Source organism: Cnephaeus nilssonii (assembly GCF_951640355.1).
Source record: "Cnephaeus nilssonii genome assembly, chromosome: 19".
Taxonomy (NCBI): domain Eukaryota; kingdom Metazoa; phylum Chordata; class Mammalia; order Chiroptera; family Vespertilionidae; genus Cnephaeus; species Cnephaeus nilssonii.
Window position 1 is genome coordinate 24,517,636 of NC_137090.1, and position 20,122 is coordinate 24,537,757.

Consider the following 20,122-nt stretch of genomic DNA (forward strand, 5'->3'; position numbering starts at 1 on the left):
GATAGTATAAAGTATGGCTCTATCAGTAGGATTGTTTCTCTTGCAGTTTGTAGGAGCCCAGAATTAATGATTGTTTTAAGGCTGAAAAGTTGTGAAATATTGGCAATATTATGACATTTAATTACACTTTCATTTTATTAGGGTCAGGGAACTGCCAAACTGTTTTTTTTGGTAACAGCTGACCCATTTTACATTCCCAACAACAATATACAAGGCTTCCCATTGTTCCACATCCTCTCTAACACTTGTTATTGTCCACTTTTTATTATTATTGTAGCCATCCTGGTGGGTATGAAGTGATTTCTCATTGTGGTTTTGATTGCATTTCCTAATGGTTAACGATACTGAGCATTTTCTCATGTGCTGTTGACCATTTGGAGAAAAGATAATTTTTGGACAACTATTATACCAATATTCTATTTGATGAAATCTTCTCCTGTTTTGGTTAAATTTCTCTTGAGTATAGCAGTTGGTAAACTATGCCCCATAGAACAAGTCTACCATCTGCCTGTTTTTATGTGGCCTGCATGATAAGCATGGTTTTTACCTTTTAAATGGTTGGAGGAAATCAAAAGAAGACTATTTCACGACACATGCACATGATATGAAATTCAAATTTCAGTGTTCATAAATAAAGTTTAATTGGAACACACAGCCACAGGCATTCATTTGCATATTATCTATGGCTGTTTTTACACCACAATAGCAGAGTTGAGTAGTTGCAATAGAGGCCAGCCATATGGCCCACAAAGCATAAAATATTTACTATCTAGCTCATTACAGAAAAAGTTTGCCTGTCTGTGTCTTGTTCTGTTCAGGCTGCTATAACAAAAATACCATAGAGTAGGTGGCTTATAAACAACAGAAATCTATTCCTCACAGTTCTGGAGGCTGGGAAGTCTAAGATTAAGGTACAGACAGATTCATTGTCTGGTGAGGGTCCTGTTCCTGGTTGATAGATGGCCACCTCTTACTGTGTCCTTTCATGGCAGAAGGGACAAGGGAGCTCTGGGATTTCTTTTATAAGGGCACTAATCTCATTTATAAAGGGCTCCACCCTCATGACCTAATTACTTCCCAAAGGAACCTTCTTCTAACACCATCACATTGGGGGTTATTTTTCAACATATAAATTGGGCATTTAGTTTATTGCACCCTGTATTAGAAAGCCTTTGTGCTTAGCTTCTGATCTTTCCAGAGCCCTGATCATTGATGACCAGAGAAGCCCTTAAGAGAGTTAGAAGGTGCTTGTGGAGAGGGTTCACAATGGACTAGTATTCAGTTTAGTTCTTGTAGATGCCCAAATGTTTTTTATTGCCCTAGCTTAGTGGTCGGCAAACTGCAGCTCGCGAGCCACATGCGGCTCTTTGGCCCCTTGAGTGCGGCTCTTCCACAAAATACCACTGAGTCTATTTTGAAGAAATGGCATTAAAAGTAGTTTAAGCCGAAACTGGTTTGGCTCAGTGGATAGAGGGTCGGCCTGCGGACTCAAGGGTCCCAGGTTCGATTCCGGTCAAGGGCATGTACCTTGGTTGCGAGCACATCCCCGGTGGGGGGTGTGCAGGAGGCAGCTGGTTGATGTTTCTCTCTCATCGATGTTTCTAGCTCTCTATCCCTCTCCCTTCCTCTCTGTAAAAAATCAATAAAATATATTTTTTTAAAAAGTAGTTTAAGTTTAAAAAATTTGGCTCTCAAAAGAAATTTCAATCATTGTACTGTTGATATTTGGCTCTGTTGACTAATGAGTTTGCCAACCACTGCCCTAGCTGGTTTGGCTTAGTGGATAGAGCGTCAGGCTGACTGAAGGATCCCAGGTTTGATTCTGGTCAAGGGCTCATACCTCAGTTGTAGGCTCGATCCCCAGCCCTGGTCGGGTGTGTGTGAGAGGCAACCAATCGATGTGTCTCTCTCACATCCATGTTTCTCTCTGTCTTTAAAAAACAAACAAACAAAAACAATGGAGAAAACATCCTCAGGTGAGGAATAACCAAAAAAATCAAAACAACAAAAAACCCCACAAATGTTTTTTATTTTGATAGATACTGAACTCCAAGGATAAATGATTAAATGATAGGAACCAAATATAAAATTCCTCAAGTATCACTTAAATTTCAACTGTCACTATCATAAGAGTAATGATACTAGTGGAGCTTCAATAAGGTTCCAGCTCTCAACCTGGCTGGGAAACTCAGTTGATTAGAATGTAGTCCCCATATGCCAAGGTTGCAGGTTCAACCAATGAATGCATAAAGAAGTGGAATAACAAATCAATGTTTCTCTCTCCCTTCCTTGCTGTCTAAAATCCTACCTAATAATAGAGTAATATGCAAATTGACCGTATCTTCGCTATGCCCACGACTGGCCAGGAGGCGTGGGGGGGGGCAGGACTCGGGGTGGCCGGGGTGGCCGATTGGGCCGGCGGGATGCTGAGCTCGCGTCGCCATCTGCGCCATGGCTGTGCTGCGGCACAGAAGGGGCCTCTGGGGCAGCGAGCCCACATCCCACCGCCGACCATCAAAAGCGGGGAGCTGGGTGTCCGCTCTGGCACCAGCGGACAGACACCCAGCTCCCCCGCGATCGAAAGCGAAAGCGCGGGAGCTGGGTGTCTGTCCGCTCCGGCACCAGGCCAAAAGCCTCCGCCAGAGGCTTTTGAAAGGCCTGCTGCACCAGCGGAAACCCAGCTCCCCCGCGATCGAAAGCGGGGAGCTGTGTGTCAGCTCCAGCACCAGTGGACCCCCTGCCATCAAAAGCGGGGAGCATGCTGCCAGCAGTGTCCGTGGAGCATGCTAGGCTTTGCGGGGCAGTGGATATGGCCTGGATGGCAGGTTAGGCCTAGGGGACCCTACACGTGCATGATTTAATCATGCACTGGGCCTCTAGTAATATAAATAAATAAATAAATAAATAAATAAGGTTCCAGCTCTCATAATACATTATATTTTCACGAAATCACCTCTAAAGACTTCTTTGGCTCCAGATTCTGTTACTCCTCCTACCATTAAATGTGGAAATGTCATTATGTTGTTCAGTATCCCGTTGAACAGGAGCATTCTGTATTCCAGAACTTATCAGAGTCCTTCTATAACTGAACTATTTTGAAAATCTGCTCTGTTTAGGTAGGGGCATCTCCTTATACTTAAAGATTTCTTTGAATTTTTTTTGAATAAGTGACTTCAATTAGATTTGTATCCACATTGTGTTGATTTCAATAGATATGCATTTTGTTAGAAGGAGGTTGTTAATCAGGCATTGCCCTGCTTTTGAGCACATTTTGACTTAAGGAAATAACTTATGGATTAAAAATACCAAAAGTTAAAGCAAATTAGACTCAATCATGTACCTCCAATTTCTATAATGATATTACCCTAAACTGAATATACCCAAATAATAATCTTATTGTGGAAGCTACACTGTCCTATAATTCTGATGGGATGTTTATAGTTAAGGGAAACTGAATGTTTAAGAGTAAGGTTCAGTTCATTCCTGAAGAAAGGAATTTTGTGCCTGTTGAATTATGGGTGAAATTTCATTAAAGTAATAGCCCCAAGACCCTGGAAAGTGCTTGTAGTAAGAATTAACATTCCCAAATGAATACAATGCCCTTGTCCCTCAAGGCCTTTCAGCTCTCAAACCAATGCAGGTGCTGTGATTCCCAAATACTTACCTTCTCTGATGAGTATGCAAGGTTTTCTTCTGAATGAAATCATATAAACCTCTACTAGCAACCAAGCTGGTTTATGTCTTTTTGTATTTTTATTGGTCTATATGTTCTAACTCTTTGATTGGTAGCTTTGCTAATTAAGGAAACTCACTTTAATAAAATTATTATGTTTAGATGGTTGTTATTAGAAGCTGTGTGCCAAATGCTACTTTAAAGCCAATCATTAAGGTTAAGAGGGTTTGTTGCTCACACTAATTTACATAACTCACTTCAAGGCTGTTATAGAGCCTTATATCTACTGTTATTTTAAACATGCCTATCTGTGATATGCTCTTGTCCATAATTTGAACCTATCAATATGATAAAATCTTAATAAGTAGTTAAATAAATGACATTTGTTCACTGAAAAAAATAATAGTTTGTTGCTTTTGTCCTTCAGCCTGCCACTGCATAGTTGCTTTAATAGTATTTACTTTTCTCATTATCAAGAATTACCACTCTGCTTTCAAAGTTGGGTTACAATGGAGTCTATTCATATTCCAAAATCTTATGTTAGTATTTTCCATTAGGATATGGCCTGTCCTTTTTATCTGATGTGGAGCTGAGGTGTAGAGAATGATCATAAGTAGGTGTTGCTCCTTCTACATCTTTTGGTCAGCTTTCAAAATATGCCACTCTGGCTGGTTGGAGCACCATCCTGTCCACTGAAGGGTCATGGGTTTGAGTCCCATACCCAGGTTGAGGATTTGATCCCCTTGCACTGTGTATACGTGAGGCAACTGACCAATGTTTATCTCTCACATTGATGTTTTTCTCTCTCTCTCCCTTACTCTCTCAAAATCAATGAAAGCATATCCTTGGGTGAGGATTTAAAAAAAAATCCTGATACCTAGGTTGCACTTTATACCAACAAAATCAGAAAGTATGGGGTAGGGGCCATGAACATCAGTATTGTGTTTTTTTGCATTGCTTTAGTTTTTTTTATAATAAATCTTTATTGTTCAGATTATTACAATTGTTCTTTTTTTCCCCCCATAGCTCCCCTCCACCGGTTCCCACCCCACGCCATCCCATGCCCTTAAACCACCCCCACTGTCCTCATCCATAGGTGTATGATTTTTGTCCAGTCTCTTCCCCGCAGGCCCCACACCCCTTTTCCCCCAAGGATTGTCAGTCCACTCCCTTTCTATGCCCCTGATTCTATTAAATTCACCAGATTATTCTGTTCATCAGGTTTTTTATTCACTTGATTTTTAGATTCACTTGTTGATAGATATGTATTTGTTGTTCATAATTTTTATCTTTACCTTTTTCTTCTTCTTCCTCTTCTTACAGAATACCTTTCAGCATTTCATATAATATTGGTTTGGTGGTGATGAACTCCTTTAGCTTTTTCTTATCTGTGAAGCTCTTTATCTGCCCTTCAATTCTAAATGATAGATTTGCTGGGTAGAGTAATCTTGGTTTTAGGTTCTTGCTGTTCATCACTTTGAATATTTCTTGCCACTCCTGTCTGGCCTGCATAGTTTCTGTTGAGAAATCAGCTGACAATCGTATGGGTGCTCCCTTGTAGGTAATTAACTGTTTTTCTCTTGCTGCTTTTAATATTCTCTCTTTGTCTTTTGCCCTTGGCATTTTAATTATGATGTGTCTTGGTGTGATCCTCTTTGGATTCCTTTTGTTTGGGGTTCTGTGCGCTTCCTGGACTTATAAGTCTATTTCTTTCACCAGGTAGGGGAAGTTTTCTGTCATTATTTCTTCAAATAGGTTTTCAGTATCTTGCTCTCTCTCTCTTCTTCTGGCACCCCCATAATTCGGATGTTGGTACGCTTAATGTTGTCCCAGAGGCTCCTTACACTATCTTCATATTTTTGGATTCTTTTTTCTTTTTTCTTTTCTGGTTGGCTGTTTTTTGCTTCTTTGTATTTCAAAACTTTGACTTGATTCTTGCAATCCTCTAGTCTGCTGTTGGATCTCTGTATATTATTTTTTATTTCAGTCAGTGTATGCTTAATTTCTAGTTGGTCCTTTTTCATATCCTGGAGGGTTTCACTAAATTTATCAGCCTTTTCTAGAAAATTCTTAAAAAACCTTATAACTGTGGTTTTGAACTCTATATCCAGTCATTTGCTGTCCTCCATTTCTTTCATTTGTGATCTGTTTCTTTGTCTGCATTTTCGCTGCTTCCCTGAGTTGATAGAGTGGCTTTGTGTGCTAGGTGTCCTATAGGACCCAGTGGCTCAGCCTCCCCAGTTACCTGAGGTGGACACTCTTGGTGCACCCCTTTGTGGACTGTGTGCACAGTCTTGTTGTAGTTAAGCCTTGATTGTTGTTGGTTTCACTGGGAGGAATTGACCTCCAGGCCAATTGGCTGTGAGGATCAGCTGTGTCTAAGCTGGGAGAACTTCTGTGCTGGAGACACCCTTATGAGGCAAGACTTGCTTCAGTGGGGCTTTGGTGCTCACTGAGTCTGCCCAAATGTGTCCCTTATGGATCGCTTGGATGTGGCGGAGTCTCAGGGTGGAGCAAACAGCAATGGCTTCCTGTCAGACCTGCCCTATGAGGCCCCTGGGTCTCAGTGTCTGGCGGTAATCCTGCAAGCACCTTTGAAAGAAAGCTGCTCTCGAGTTCCGCCCGCTTCCAGACAGTCCAGTTTCTCCCCGAATGAGTCTGGGTCCCCAGAGTCTCATCTGGAACTGGAGTTCAGAGCAGTCAGGAGCTTATGTCTCCCTCTGGCTTGAAAAAGCCAGCTGTGTACTCAGTTGCCAGCCCTCTCTGCACGCATGCCTCCACACCTCTGCCTTCCGCACCTCCTGAGTCTCAGTGTGCTTTTCTTTTTCCTTCTAGTTGTAGAACTTCCACTCAACCAGCTTTCCCATGGTTCTAGATGATAATTGTTTTGTCTTTTAGTTGGAGTTTGGATGTGGTTGTGAGAGGCAGCAAGTACAGGTGTTTACCTATGCTGCCATCTTGGTTGTTCATCAGTATTGTTTTTAAGGATTGCAATGTGCAGCAAAATTTAGAAACCACTGATTTTACTTGTTAGCCATATAGCTTAGAGGTTCCTTCCCTGAGTATCTATTTACTCCTCCGTATTAATTAGATGACCTTATCATAGTGAATTTTAGTTACTTGAAACAAAGATGTGATGTATATATATATATACATATATATATATATATATATATATATATATATATATATATATATATATATTAGTACCATTATCATTATTATCACCATTATTTAGACTGTAAAGAAGCCATTTTGTGGTAAGATATACATAATATACAGTTTACCATTTTAACCATTTTAAAAAATATATATTTTATTGATTTTTTACAGAGAGGAAGAGAGAGGGATAGAGAGTTAGAAACATCGATGAGAGAGAAACATCGATCAGCTGCCTCCTGCACAACCCCTACTGGGGATGTGCCCGCAACCAAGGTACATGCCCTTGACCGGAATCGAACCTGGGACCCTTGAGTCCGCAGGCCGACGCTCTATCCACTGAGCCAAACCGGTTTTGGCTTAACCATTTTTAAGTGTACATTTCAGTTGCATTAGGTACATTCACATTGTTGTACTACCATTAGCATCTCCAGATCTTTTTTTCATCTTTTCAAATGGAAACTCCGGATTCATTGCACACTAACTCCCTTCTCTGTAGCTCCTGGCAACCATCATTCTACTTTCTTGTCTCTATAAATTTGACTACTCCTGGTACTTCATATAAGTGTAATCACATAGTATTTGACCTTCTGTGACTGACTTATTTCAATTAGTATAATGTCATCAAGGTTCATTCATGTGTTAGAATTCCTTTTCTAGTTGAATCTGAATAATATTCCATTGCATGTATGTACTACGTGCAATACATGCAATGGAATATTATTGTTTACCCATTCATTTGTTGACAGTTGGATTGCTTCCACCTTTGTCTATTGTGAATCATGCTGCCATGATCATGGATGTGCAAGAAGCCAATTTACCATTAAACCAATGGTCTATTCTCCCTCTGTAAGATACTCATCTGGATAAATTACTTGTTCTTTATGGATCGATTGTAGTGGACTTCACCAGTTGAGCGAGTAACTGCCCCCAGTGATTGTTTTTTTATAAAACATGGCAAAAATTATGTACTATTTCAGATGCTTTCTAGGTGGTGGTAGTAGAATTATTTTATTAAATCTGCTCTCTCACTCAGGCTGTGGATTAATCCCACAGAGGCTGTGTTCTACAAACATAGTGACAGAAGTCTGTTTGTCCAGAATGAAATAAAGGATTCATGCTGTATAGTTTAGTTTAACTCTAAAATGCCACTAGGGCAAAATTGTAAGCTTCAAAACCAATCTAAAAAGGCTCCCTAGCCATGTTATGATTTTAGAAGTTTGAATCTAGAAGCCTCATTAGCATCCTTTTATTTCTGTCTATGTTACTCAGAAAAGCCATTTAGTCTACTTCTATACATGGTCTTAGCTTTTTGTGTTACACAACCTCATACCTGATCTGAAAGTTTACTTTTTACTTTTTTCAATATTTATTTATTTATTTATTTATTTATTTATTTATAACTAGAGGCCCAATGCACAAAAATCTGTTTGTGTGGGCCCCGCCCACTGGTCGTTTCAGAAGGTTGTTCTGCAGTCTGGTATAATTAGCATATTAGCTCTTTATTATATACTATTATTATTTTTAAATTTATTTCAAAGAGGAAGGGAGAAGGGAGAGAGAGATCAGAACATCAATGATGAGAGAGAATCATTGATCGGCTGCCTCCTGCATGTCCCCCACTGGGGACTGAGCCCACAAATCAGGCATGTGCCCTCGACCAGAATCAAACCCGGGACCCTTTAGTCGGCAGGCCAATGCTCTATCCACTGAGCCAAACCGGCTAGGGCACTTCTTTCCATTCTTAATGAACCAACTACTCTTTGGCTCCTGACCTCTGTGAAGGGTATGCTATTTTTTTTTTAATAGACAGTTCAGATAGATGTTTTTATAAGGGATCAGCTATGTTAGTCAATAAGTGAAAAATTTATGGGGCATGCAACTTTGGAAAAGTAGTGATTACCTATTTTAATATTGTATTTCTGAAGGTATTACTTTTTCATATTCCCACAACCCACCCACCTATTCTTATAGCATCAAAGAAATGAACTTTCATGTCTATTTTTCAATTGATCCCTTTGATACTTTTTCTTAACTTTTCACCTAGACATAAAGGCATTTTAAATGAAAAAAGGCTTGGCCACATCACTAAAGGGATAGAAACTTTAAACTTTGTTTTGTCTTGTTGGGTTAACAAATGGGCTGCATCTGTGTGCTTTAGAGGTACAGGGCTGCCCTTAACTGGAGAATCTGATAAGATAATGATTTAAGACACATAAGCAACTTGTTCTTCTTGTCTGAAGACTTGTCTATCGAACCCTACAGTCTGAGAGGCTAAGAGTAAGTAAACAAACCTTTCTTTCTAGATCTTCATCTGCTGGTGGATGTGGCCTGCAAGCAAGAGCACTTTCCAAAGGAGGAAGAATTAAAAGAGTGAGGCACGATGACACGTGACATTGTGCACTAGCTGTAGCTGGAAGCAGACTAGCCTTGCACATGACACACTGTTGGGATTTTTTCAGTTCTGTTAAGGAAAAATATATTTTTGTTTTGTTAATTGAGAATTTTGTTAATTGGAAATTTGGTATTTATTACAGCTGTTCAGTTCAGATTATTTACCTTGACAAACTACTAAACATCTAGCAGCCATTTTTTTGTTTGTTTTTTTGCTGCTCAGATCCCTTTCAAATGAAAAGTCCTGGCCTTCTGTTACAATCAAGAAGCATCTAAAAACTGCTGCATCTATGGTACTGGAGGATAATGTGTGTATGTGTGCTGGTTATCTTGTTCCTCTCAAATTATGGTCAGCACAACTCCAGTGGGGACTTAAGTCTATCTGTTTCAAGTCACAGTGTGATTCTTTTAGAGACGTTTGTGTGAGACACAAAGGCATGTAAGGTCACCAAGACCACAGATCTAAATGGTTCAGGAATTCCCGGGAAGAAACTCTGGGAAAGAGATAATTTTCTGTGATTAACTAGGAAATGCTCTTAACTTTCTAACCCAGCATTCTGTTTCAAGAGCAAGGCATCCGGACTTGGATCATCCATCACACTTAACAGCTCCTACTTATTTTATATTTAAGGGAGCATTCTTCTATTTTCATATATTTCTTTAATTTTAAATGGTACATTATTATAAATTATAAGGTTTTGTTAATATATCACTTATTTAAATGTCTCCTAAAGAAAAGTATTCAACTGGTTTAATATATATATAAATGCTGGTAGATTTTTAACGTTTTAAAGCTTTATATTTTTATTAATATTTCAAGATAGAAGGATAAAGGATGCATGTGTAATATTTTTACTTTGAGGGGGAAATGTGCAATGTGCGCACAAAAACATTAAGAAATTTAACACAGTGCTTTCTTATTTTAGATTTTTTTTACATCCAGTAAGTATAAATTATCATTTATATAAGATATTGTGTGCAAATTTTGGGAGAAACTGATTAGTAGTCAGTTAACAGAAGCTTTACCACTGATATTTTTAATAGTTTATGTTTGTTTTAAGCTTCTGAGAGAACTTTGGATAGTGGAATATACTATAACATTTTTATCTTGTCCCCTCTGTAGGATTCTAGATTCGAGTAGGATTGTGGGACTGGTTTTTAAGAGAGGTATCTTGGTTATCCACTTTCTGTGGTTGATCCCTCAATTGTTCATCCAAGGACAGCAGGAAACTTTCTGATTTAACGTCTTTGAAATTGACTAGAACTTTCTTATTGAATTCTGCTTTAGTTTTCCTAATAAGCACTGCAGAAACAAAAGGAAAGCCTAGGAATATGAAAGTAATTAAAAAGAAAACGCACTTGGTGATATGGTAAGAGTACTGTGTTAACATTGTGGGTATAACAATTCATTAAATTGCATTGTGCCTTCCCAATGATGTCAAACCCTAGAAGTGTTACAGAAATAGTAGGTTTTTGTTTGTGTTTTTATTAGAGGATGATCTCTGTATGGTGACTCAGTTTGATATGAAAGTAGGTTCTGAAAAGTAATCTATTTGGTCCATCTGATTCTGCAAGTTGATATCTATGTAATGGGCATTTATTCAACTTTATTAGCAAGGTTTAAAAGATGAACAGATTATCAAGACTCCTACATATTTTGGCCAGACTCTGTCTTTTGGCAGAGTATGTGAAGAGGAGACCCAATTTCTAAATGAAGGAACTTTGCTTTTTCTCTGTCATGTTGAAAAGCCAATATACCGTGGTGGTATTTCTTCCCTTAAATATGCCTTTCTTAGCTTTGTATATGTTGAAGGAAATAATATCTTTTGAGGAAAGTAGGAACCGTGGCATGAATTTGGTTCCAGTGGTTTTAAGGCTTAATAAAATGAAATATTTTTATCAGCTTTCCAAACTTTTTTCTGTATATGAATACAACAGACCAAGGAGCTAGATCTCCCACTGTCCTCACATGCCTGCTGCCTATCAACTAAAGCTATCATCACAGACTTCGGTAAAATGGAGAAAGATAAAATAAAATCTTTGTGTGAATTAGCCAGTAGGGTCTGGCACATACTAAAAAGGTTCCTGACTAGCACCTCAGTGTTTCAGCACCTTTAGCATGATAAATTTCAATCAGTCAACAATAAAGTGAGCGTTTCAACTTGACTTGTGTCTTGATTGTTTTTACTGTTTAATTGGTGATTATTAGAAACCTCAGTCATTATGACTTTTAATCATAATAATAAAGTTCAAAAGAGAATGTACTCTGTGTTTTTAAAGAATCTGACTTTTTCAGAAAATGTGTACTGACTTTTTAAATTTAAAATTTGCACTTGAATAGAGATTTTTTAAATGCCATTAAGGATAAGGACAATTCTTTAAAAAAAATATTTTTTTATTGATTTCAGAGAGGAAGGGAAAGAGATAGAAACATCAATGATGATGAGAGAATCATTGATTGGCTGCCTCCTGCATGCCCCCCACTAGGGATGGAGCCTAAAACCTGGACATGTGCCCTGACTAGGAATTGAACTGTGACCTCCTGGTTCATAGGTTGACGATCAACCACTGAGCCATGCCAGCCAGGCAAAGGATAAGGACAATTCTTGGCCATGTTTTAGAAACCTAGTTTTTTGGAAGAGGATGTATGGTCTTCAGTAACTGTAGTCCCATCCAGATGTGAAAGTAGATCCCGAGGGATGACTTGTGAGACTAGGTGGCAGATGTCAGGGAGGTGGGTGTTTCATCACCACAGTGATGGCATCTCTGTGAAGGTTGTGGTATGTCAACCCCTGAGAGATAACTCCAAAATTTAAAGCTGAAGAATAGTTTATCTTGCTTGTCAATTCTGGTGACATAAACACAGTATATCAGTGAACTAAATCTCATAGAGCTGTTTGGCTTGATCCTGGGTATCTCAGGGTACCCAGGCTCATGATACATATTATCATCATTCCAAGATCTTAGAGTTTCTTTAAAAGGGCAACCATAGCCCTAACCATTTTGGCTCAGTGGATGGAGTGTCAGCCTGTGGACTCAAGTGTCCCAGGTTCAATTCCAATTAGGGGCATGTACCTTGGTTGCGGGCACATACCTAGTAGGGAGTGTGCAGGAGGCAGCTGATTGATGTTTCTCTCTCATTGATGTTTCTAACTCTCTATCCCTCTCCCTTCCTCTCTGTAAAAAATCAATAAAATATGTTAAAGAAAAAAAGAGGGCAACCACATTTATATTTTTTTATTCTTTCAACTAAATGTATGTCTGAACTCTGAGGCTTGATTCTCTTAATTCCTTTGTAAGATTCAAGTAGGAATAAGTGAGGCAAAGCCCATTAGTAGCTTACTTTTTGTTTAGTTAACTTTCAATATAATTTGGCATATGTCATATATAGTAATATTTAATTTGCGTTATTTATGCTTTACTATTACATGGCATACATAAAATAAAAATATTAAACCATAACAGACTTTATTTTTTATTTTTAAAGTTTTCAGGTATAATACACAAAAGCAAAAAAGTTTATCTTTAAAAATATCAAGTATCACATCCATAGTCTAGTCCTAATTATAATTACTTCATAAAGCAACATTTGTCTTTCTTTACAAATACAGCAGCAGGTAGTAAGACGTAAAGTCTCAAACACATTGCTTAAAGTTCATAATACAAACAGATGTATATGTCTCAAATCATATTTTAGGCAGTTTAACTTAAAATGCATAAACAATTACATTAAATTTATTAAGTCAATGAAAAAAATAACATCAAGAAAAAAATACAGAAAATCTTTATAGAGCACAAAGAAATCAAGTTTACTTATGGCAACAAATCAGTATCTGTTAATCAATGATAAGCAGTGAAAGTGCCTTCATCCAGGGGAAAGTAAAGAGGAAAAACATACCATTACTTTGCATGCTTGAAAAGTTATACTGACAATCTTGGAAAACATTAACTTCTTACTTAAAAAATTTTTTTTAAAAGGTATAGCGTACTTTGCTCTTTAAAATGCTCTATAATTTCCACCAGTAGGAATACCAAAATATGTTGATCTAGGTTAATGGGCACACTAATGAATTCCGTAATGCTACCCCTAGACTGGGACCCTCTCAAGGACAGGCATTCTCTTTCATCTCTGTATCTCTGCATTTGGCAAAGCACTTGGATCACAGACATTTAAGTGCCTATTTCTAGAAATAGTCTACAGCCAGAAGATTGCATGGCATTTCTTTAATACTGATTATTTTATTGGTAGTTTTTATTTTATTTGGCAGAATTCTGAAAATAAACAGTGTCTTCATACTAAATATTGCTCTATTAGGATTAAATTAGTCTTCCTTGAAAGCCACCCACCACTTTCTATGCATAGGGCAGTGTGTCAGTGTGATTAGTTTGAATTTAGCCTTCTGCTTTTCAAAAACATTAATCAAGGAGCTGGAGGAGAGGACCACGGGAGAGCTCAGGGAGAGTACCCTCAAGAATTGAGACACCTCTCCCCGGGTTTGAGAAAGGATGCTCTAAGGCAGTGGTTCTCAACCTTTCTAATGCCGAGACCCTTTAATACAGTTCCTCATGTTGTGGTGACCCCAACCATAAAATTACTTTTGTTGCTACTTCATAACTGTAATTTTGCTACTGTTATGAATCATAATGTAAAAATATCTGTGTTTTCCTATGGTCTTATGCGACCCACAGGCTGAGAATAGCTAGCAGGGTCGCATAAGACCATCGGAAAACACAGATATTTACATTACGATTCATAACAGTAGCAAAATTACAGTTATGAAGTAGCAACGAAAATAATTTTATGGTTGGGGGTCACCACAACATGAGGAACTGTATTAAAGGGTCTCGGCATTAGAAAGGTTGAGAACCACTGCTCTAAAGAATCACAAATATAAAAGCAAATTCTGTTCTCTTTGATTTCCATTAAAAAAAATTTTTAATCCCCAAATATCAGTTGGAAAGACCTTAGAAAGCAAAGGTTAAAATAGCAGTACTGTCTAGGGGAGTATGGGTCACTAGCAAAGTTAATATATTGAGAATAGTAATTCCAAATCTTGTGTTCATGGTCCTTCAAATCCTTTAACAAAAGATTTTCTCCAATAATAAATGGGCTCCTCAATTACAGACTCCCAAACTTGCTACCTCTTCTGCTTTTAGTCAAACATTATCCTTTCTAGTATTACATTAATTACTGCATCTAAGGCCAGAGTAGACAACTTAGTAGACAACCAAAATAAGCATAAGGAGAGATATCTTTGCTGCCATCTTACTTTTCCTCATTTTATGCCTCCAGTTAGCTGACATGATACTGACTGGTTATTTAAGATATGACACTTCCTAAGGCTACCTGCCTTGTGAATTGGAGGCTACCTTGACAACAGGCTCCCAAAGTGTTGTACAGGTGTATATAGCTGCCACCTGAAAGATAAAAAGACCATTGGTGCCACTATGTAAGAAATGTCTAACAACATTCACCACCCTGAAAATAAACAAATTAGTTTCAATTCTGGAAGCTTGAATCTATCTTCTACTTTAAAGGGAGATTTAAACACTGAAATGTTCCTCCCAAAGGTGACCATCTTGCTCTGGTAAAAGGAGGTAGCTACCAAACCATTAAATTGGCAGCATTTGGCCCATAACAGACTTTTAAAAATTTCTCGCTAGAAGAATTAGATCTATTTCTATTCTTTAGAAAGGAGCTATAGAGGTCTCTACTTGCATTATGTTCTTAATGTCCAACCAATGAAGAAAAAGTGCAAAGCTAAGAATTTACAATAGAATTTATCTCTCTGCTCTAGGTTAGCTTTATTAGGCCTAAAATGTCAAAACTATCCCCATAAACCTTTTAAAAATGTTTTTATTGATTTTTGGAGAGAGAGGAAAGGAGAGGACTAGAGAGATAGAAACATCAATGAGAGAGGAACATCATTGATCGGTTACCTCCCACATGCCCCACGCTGGGCATTGAACCCGCAACCCAGGCATGTGCCCTGGTTGGGAACCAAATCGTTACCTCCTGGTTCACAGGTTGATGCTCAATCACTGAGCCACGCCATCTGGGCTCCCCAAAAACCTTCTTTAGGGAAAAAATGCTCAAGGTGAATAGACCACTCATAATTTTTTATTTTCAGAGGCATTATGTCATTTAATCTTTACAACAAGCCTACAATGCAATTATTATCCATATTTTACAAATGATCAATTTGTATAATTCATTTGTACAATTAAAAAAACTTTTAAGATTGATGTTATGTGCTTCTTACCACAATTTAAAGAAGCACATAGCATAAGAACCTTTTTTAAGTGTACAGTTCAGTAGTGTTAACCACATTCGCATATTGTACATTTGTACAATTTGGAAAGATTACTGGCAGCAGATCAAAAAATGTCTAGCCACAGTTAAATATAATCTGGTAGATTTGAAGACTCAAATTTTAGAAACATATTAGAAATGCATTATTTCTAATGACAAGGTTCCTGGAAAGGTTTTAGTTCATGAATGTGATAATCAGCTGAAAGTTAATTTTCTTTTTGCCTACCTTCTTCTCATTAGGCACATATATTTTACCCCTTTGCTTGTACTCATGACATAGACTTACTTGCGGTCTTACACTGAGGGCATAGATCTGGTCCATAGTATTATTGCACCTCCCAAAGATGTGAGAAAATGACAGATTCCAGACCTCTGACCTGAACCTGATCTAAAAGCTCCATAGAGGCATGGTTTAGAAACGAGCTATTAAATTTAAATTAGGCCCTAACTGGTTTGGCTCAGTGGATAGAGCAGGGGTCCTCAAACTTTTTAAACAGGGGGCCAGTTCACTGTCCCTCAGACCGTTGGAGGGCCGGACTATAGTTTAAAAAAAACAACTATGAACAAATTCCTATGCACACTGCACATATCTTATTTTGAAGTAAAAAACAAAAACGGCAAAAACACCCGGCGGGCCGGATAAATGTCCTCAGCGGGCCGCATGTGGCCTGAGGGCCGTAGTTTGAGGACGCCTGGGATAGAGCGTTGGCCTGCGGACTGAAGGGTCTCAGGTTTGATTCCGGTCAAGGGCATGTACCTTGATTGTGGGCACATCCCCAGCAGGGGGTGTGCAAGAGGCAGCTGATCGATGTTTCTCTCTCATCGATGTTTCTGACTCTCTATCCCTCTCCCTTCCTCTCTGTAAAAAATCAATAAAATATATATTTTAAAAAATTTATAAAGCAAGAGCTGAAGAAAAACTATGCATAAAATAGTTCTTGCCAGGGTAGTAGACATAAGAGCAATAAGTCAGTAAGCATTAAAGCACAGGTTCACTTTATTCTGGCTTTGTGCCATTTATAGACACTAAAACCCAGAAAGAGCAGAGATCTTTTAGAACTTATATTTGCAAAACCCTTTGTTTGTTTATTATTATTATTAAATGTATTTTTATTGCTCTCAGAGAGGAAGGGAGAGGGAGAAATAGAAACATCAATGATGCCTCCTGCGCGCCCTCTACTGGGGATCCAGCCGGCAACACAGGCATATGCCCTTAACCATAATCGAACTCTATCCACTGAACCAAACCGGCTAGGGCTGTATCTATTCTTTTTATGTTCTGGTGTTCTTTCTTTTTTTTTTCCTATTTATTTCCTCATACCACCATGCTCTCTTAGGTGCAGAATCTGCTTAGGTATCTATTTGAGTGGCTGTGATTTACTCGAGGTAGCTGGTTTACCCAGAGAAAGGAATTGGGTTGAATTGGATGCAGTTTGGCTGCGGTTCAATAGAGGGAGCAGAGGAGCTGAGAGAAAAAGCCAAAGAACGTGTCTGGTTCAGAGTGCGCGCCCAAGCCCCGGCCCGAGCCTGCCAGAGGAGGAGGGGCAGGAGGAGGGTGGTTGCCTCTAGCTGCTCCACCCTCACTTTGTGTCAGCAGGTAGAGAGCGTGATTGCAGTCTCAGGGGAGGGAGGCCGAGCTAGAACACCAATTACAAACCACAGGCTTCCTCCTCTAGGGAGTTGATCCAGAATTGTCTTTCTGGAAGAGAAGCACTCGAATCCTTCTGAACTTTCCAAGTCCATCCATGATTCAGAGATATTGCCTTCTCCCTCTGGGATTCTCTGTGTTCCTGGTAGTGAATTGTTGCTTTGCTTCTTTTCTCTTTCAAGATTTGATCATTTTATATGCTGTTCGGGGAGAAAAAGAACTTTTGTTAGAAAGGAGATTTCAGAAATGACTTTGGATCCTCTATAAGTGTTTTAGAATTCCTGGGGACAGTAAGCTCTAACCCTGGAGTAAGTTTCTGCCTTTGACCTGCATGGATTATTTTTTCAGGCTGTGGAATTTCTCGGCACCTACCTGCAGTGTGGGGCGCTTGGTTTGGTTGCAGAGTAAGACGGTGGAAGAATGAGCTGTACTTGGTTAAACTGTTGAAATCTTTTTTGAGCAGGATCTATAAAAGCATAATTGAATTTGTTTCACCCCCGTGGATTCCAGTGGGCCCGACAGCGCAACAGGTTTGCAGATTTCTTTTGAAATTCTTTTTCCCCCCCCTCCCTCTGCCTCAGCAAAAGAATCTGTATAACAGGTTCATGTTCAATTGCTTGGCTCTTCAGCACTTATTCTGAAGACTTTATACAATTTAAAAAATTTGACCCCTGAACACAGTGGGCTTTGTGGTTGGAGTGCATTTATATTTACTTAAGGGTGCACATTTTAAAATCTTAGAATACGATTTTGTTTGTACAAAGACCCTAATTCTGAAGTGTGCTTAGAAATTGCACGATCTACCCTGCTTAGGCTTTTTACTTTTCCAGGGCATTTTACTTAGAGCCTGTAGACTAATCACCTCCTTACTCCCCCTATCTTTTATACCCCACCCCCTCAAGGAATTTAAAAACGTGTTAGGAATAGTCCTTTGTTTTACTTATGAACCTAGAAAATTACAGATTATAAAATCGGGATAATAAAGTAGTTTCCAAAAGCATCTCATGGGAAATCAAAGTGCTTGGCATTCTCAAGCAGGAGAATACAAGCTGGAATCCCTAAGAGAGAAGGAAAAATAAAGATAGAAATACAGTTTTTAACTGGGAAAAGTAATTGGAAAGCTAACCTTTTCAAATATTCTTCTCATTTGAAAGTTGGAAACGGTTGTGAAGCTCAGGATTATCCTGTATATGTGAAGACATACAAATTACCACCTATTTTTACAGGCAAATTTGGTAGAACATTTAAGAGTTATAGTATATTTTAAGTTCATGAAAAATATTCTAAATTTAATGGGCCTAGGACTTGGGCCACGTCGAAATCCAGTTCAGTGTGTAAACTTTTATGAACACATGTTGTAGCATCTTTGGCTATCTCTCCAGGTGTGACCTGAAATGTTCTCTCTCCTTCCCTGCTTAAAATAACAATTCTCTGTGATCTGTAGCCTTTTACCACTGACCAAGTATGTCACTTAAGAAGGGCCATGTCTTCATTTTCTAAGCTGGAGATTTTCACTCTCACCTTTGATGCATGGCCTTAGTTGTTTACTTTGCCTTGTTTTGTTCATTAACATTGGGTTTAGTGGCTCTGCAACTTGATGCATATGGAAGACCAGCACCAAGAGATCTGACATAAAAAAAAAAAAAATTCAGGATGTGACAATCAATCTCAAGCAAAGTTGGAAATTCCACAGAGAAGTGGTGATATCTTACTAATAACAGTGAAGATGGGAGAAAATGACATGCCTGAAGCAGAAGTGGGCTGAAAGCACCCTCTTCCCCGCCAGATCAGGAATGCCACCTGTTCTTGGGAATATACTTTAGAAAAAGGAAGGGCCAAAACTATGACTTGGGTTTCTGACACCGAAGCATAAATTCTCTCGTCCTTCATTTGTCTGGATCTGAGAACCTGCGTGTGGTATAAGCTGGTGGAAGCAGTATGTATGGCCGAAGTGCATTGCTGCAGCTGGTAGCATGAGTGGTGGCCACCAGCTGCAGCTGGCTGCCCTCTGGCCCTGGCTGCTGATGGCTACCCTGCAGGCAGGCTTCGGACGCACAGGACTGGTACTGGCAGCAGCGGTGGCGTCTGAACGATCAGCAGAGCAGAAAGCTATCATCAGAGTGATCCCCTTGAAAATGGACCCTACGGGAAAACTGAACCTCACTTTGGAAGGGGTGTTTGCTGGTGTTGCTGAAATAACTCCAGCAGAAGGAAAATTAATGCAGGTAAGGATACCTTTCTTCTATTTCACTTTCCATCTGTTTGGAATATGCCTGTCTTCTTTTGTCTCCCAAACCAAGTACTATTCAGGGGCTTCTGTTGCTTCGCTTTTGATTTGTTCCATCTCTCAGTGATGTTGCCTCATTGGCATTCTAAAGCAAATTCTTATGTTATACTCAAGAAGAAACACATAAGTCCTACATTTTAGAAGATCATCGGCTATTTTTAGCTCTGCTATTACATTGCCTTTAAAGAGGCACAATAAGACCTTTCTTTGCAAGTGTTACATTCTGGACACAATTTTTTGGTAGTTGAAATAAATGAGCTTGTATTTCATTGAGGACGGTACTAAAGCACCCTGTTTGAATTTGAAGTGAGCACTCAGAAGGGTGATTTTAATGGTCGGCAGCACCCTGAAGCACGTTTGGTCACCGTGTCACTTTTAAAATTCAGCCAAGCTTGAATGCTACGGCTGGCTCTCTACCACGTGTGGCACCCGATGGCTAAGCCCAAAATGGAGAGGACTGGACTACAAAATGGACACAAGGGGTCAACTTGCCTCCTGGTCACTTCGATCTTGTCTCCACATCGTTTTATTATTTTCAAAATTTAAGAATTTAATATGTTTTTTATTGACCCACAAAGATTTTTGGACACAGCGTCTCAGGCTTTCAGGCTGTGAATTTTGCCTATAATTCATTCATAGACAAAATAA

At 38.9% G+C, this 20,122-nt stretch overlaps 2 protein-coding genes across 5 annotated transcripts in view; both read left to right on the forward strand.

Moving 5' to 3' along the window:
• HSF5 (heat shock transcription factor 5) overlaps positions 1–9,209 on the forward strand; it is a gene marked incomplete at both ends in the record, with an annotated part of 30,520 nt that extends 21,311 nt beyond the window's left edge. Inside the window, one exon of the mRNA XM_079798707.1 lies at positions 9,139–9,209. Within this exon, the coding sequence (XP_079654833.1) occupies positions 9,139–9,209 (71 nt within the window). The remainder of the gene's footprint in view (positions 1–9,138) is intronic.
• Positions 9,210–17,177: 7,968 nt separating this feature from the next.
• The window catches only part of RNF43 (ring finger protein 43), a gene marked incomplete at its 3' end in the record, with an annotated part of 59,510 nt that continues 56,565 nt past the window's right edge, over positions 17,178–20,122 (forward strand). For all 4 annotated transcript variants that reach the window (XM_079796799.1, XM_079796795.1, XM_079796797.1 and 1 more), the window contains exons 1-2: positions 17,178–17,717; positions 18,770–19,412. In XM_079796799.1, coding sequence (XP_079652925.1) covers positions 19,161–19,412 — 252 coding nt within the window. In that variant the 5' untranslated portion in view covers positions 17,178–17,717; positions 18,770–19,160. The remainder of the gene's footprint in view (positions 17,718–18,769; positions 19,413–20,122) is intronic.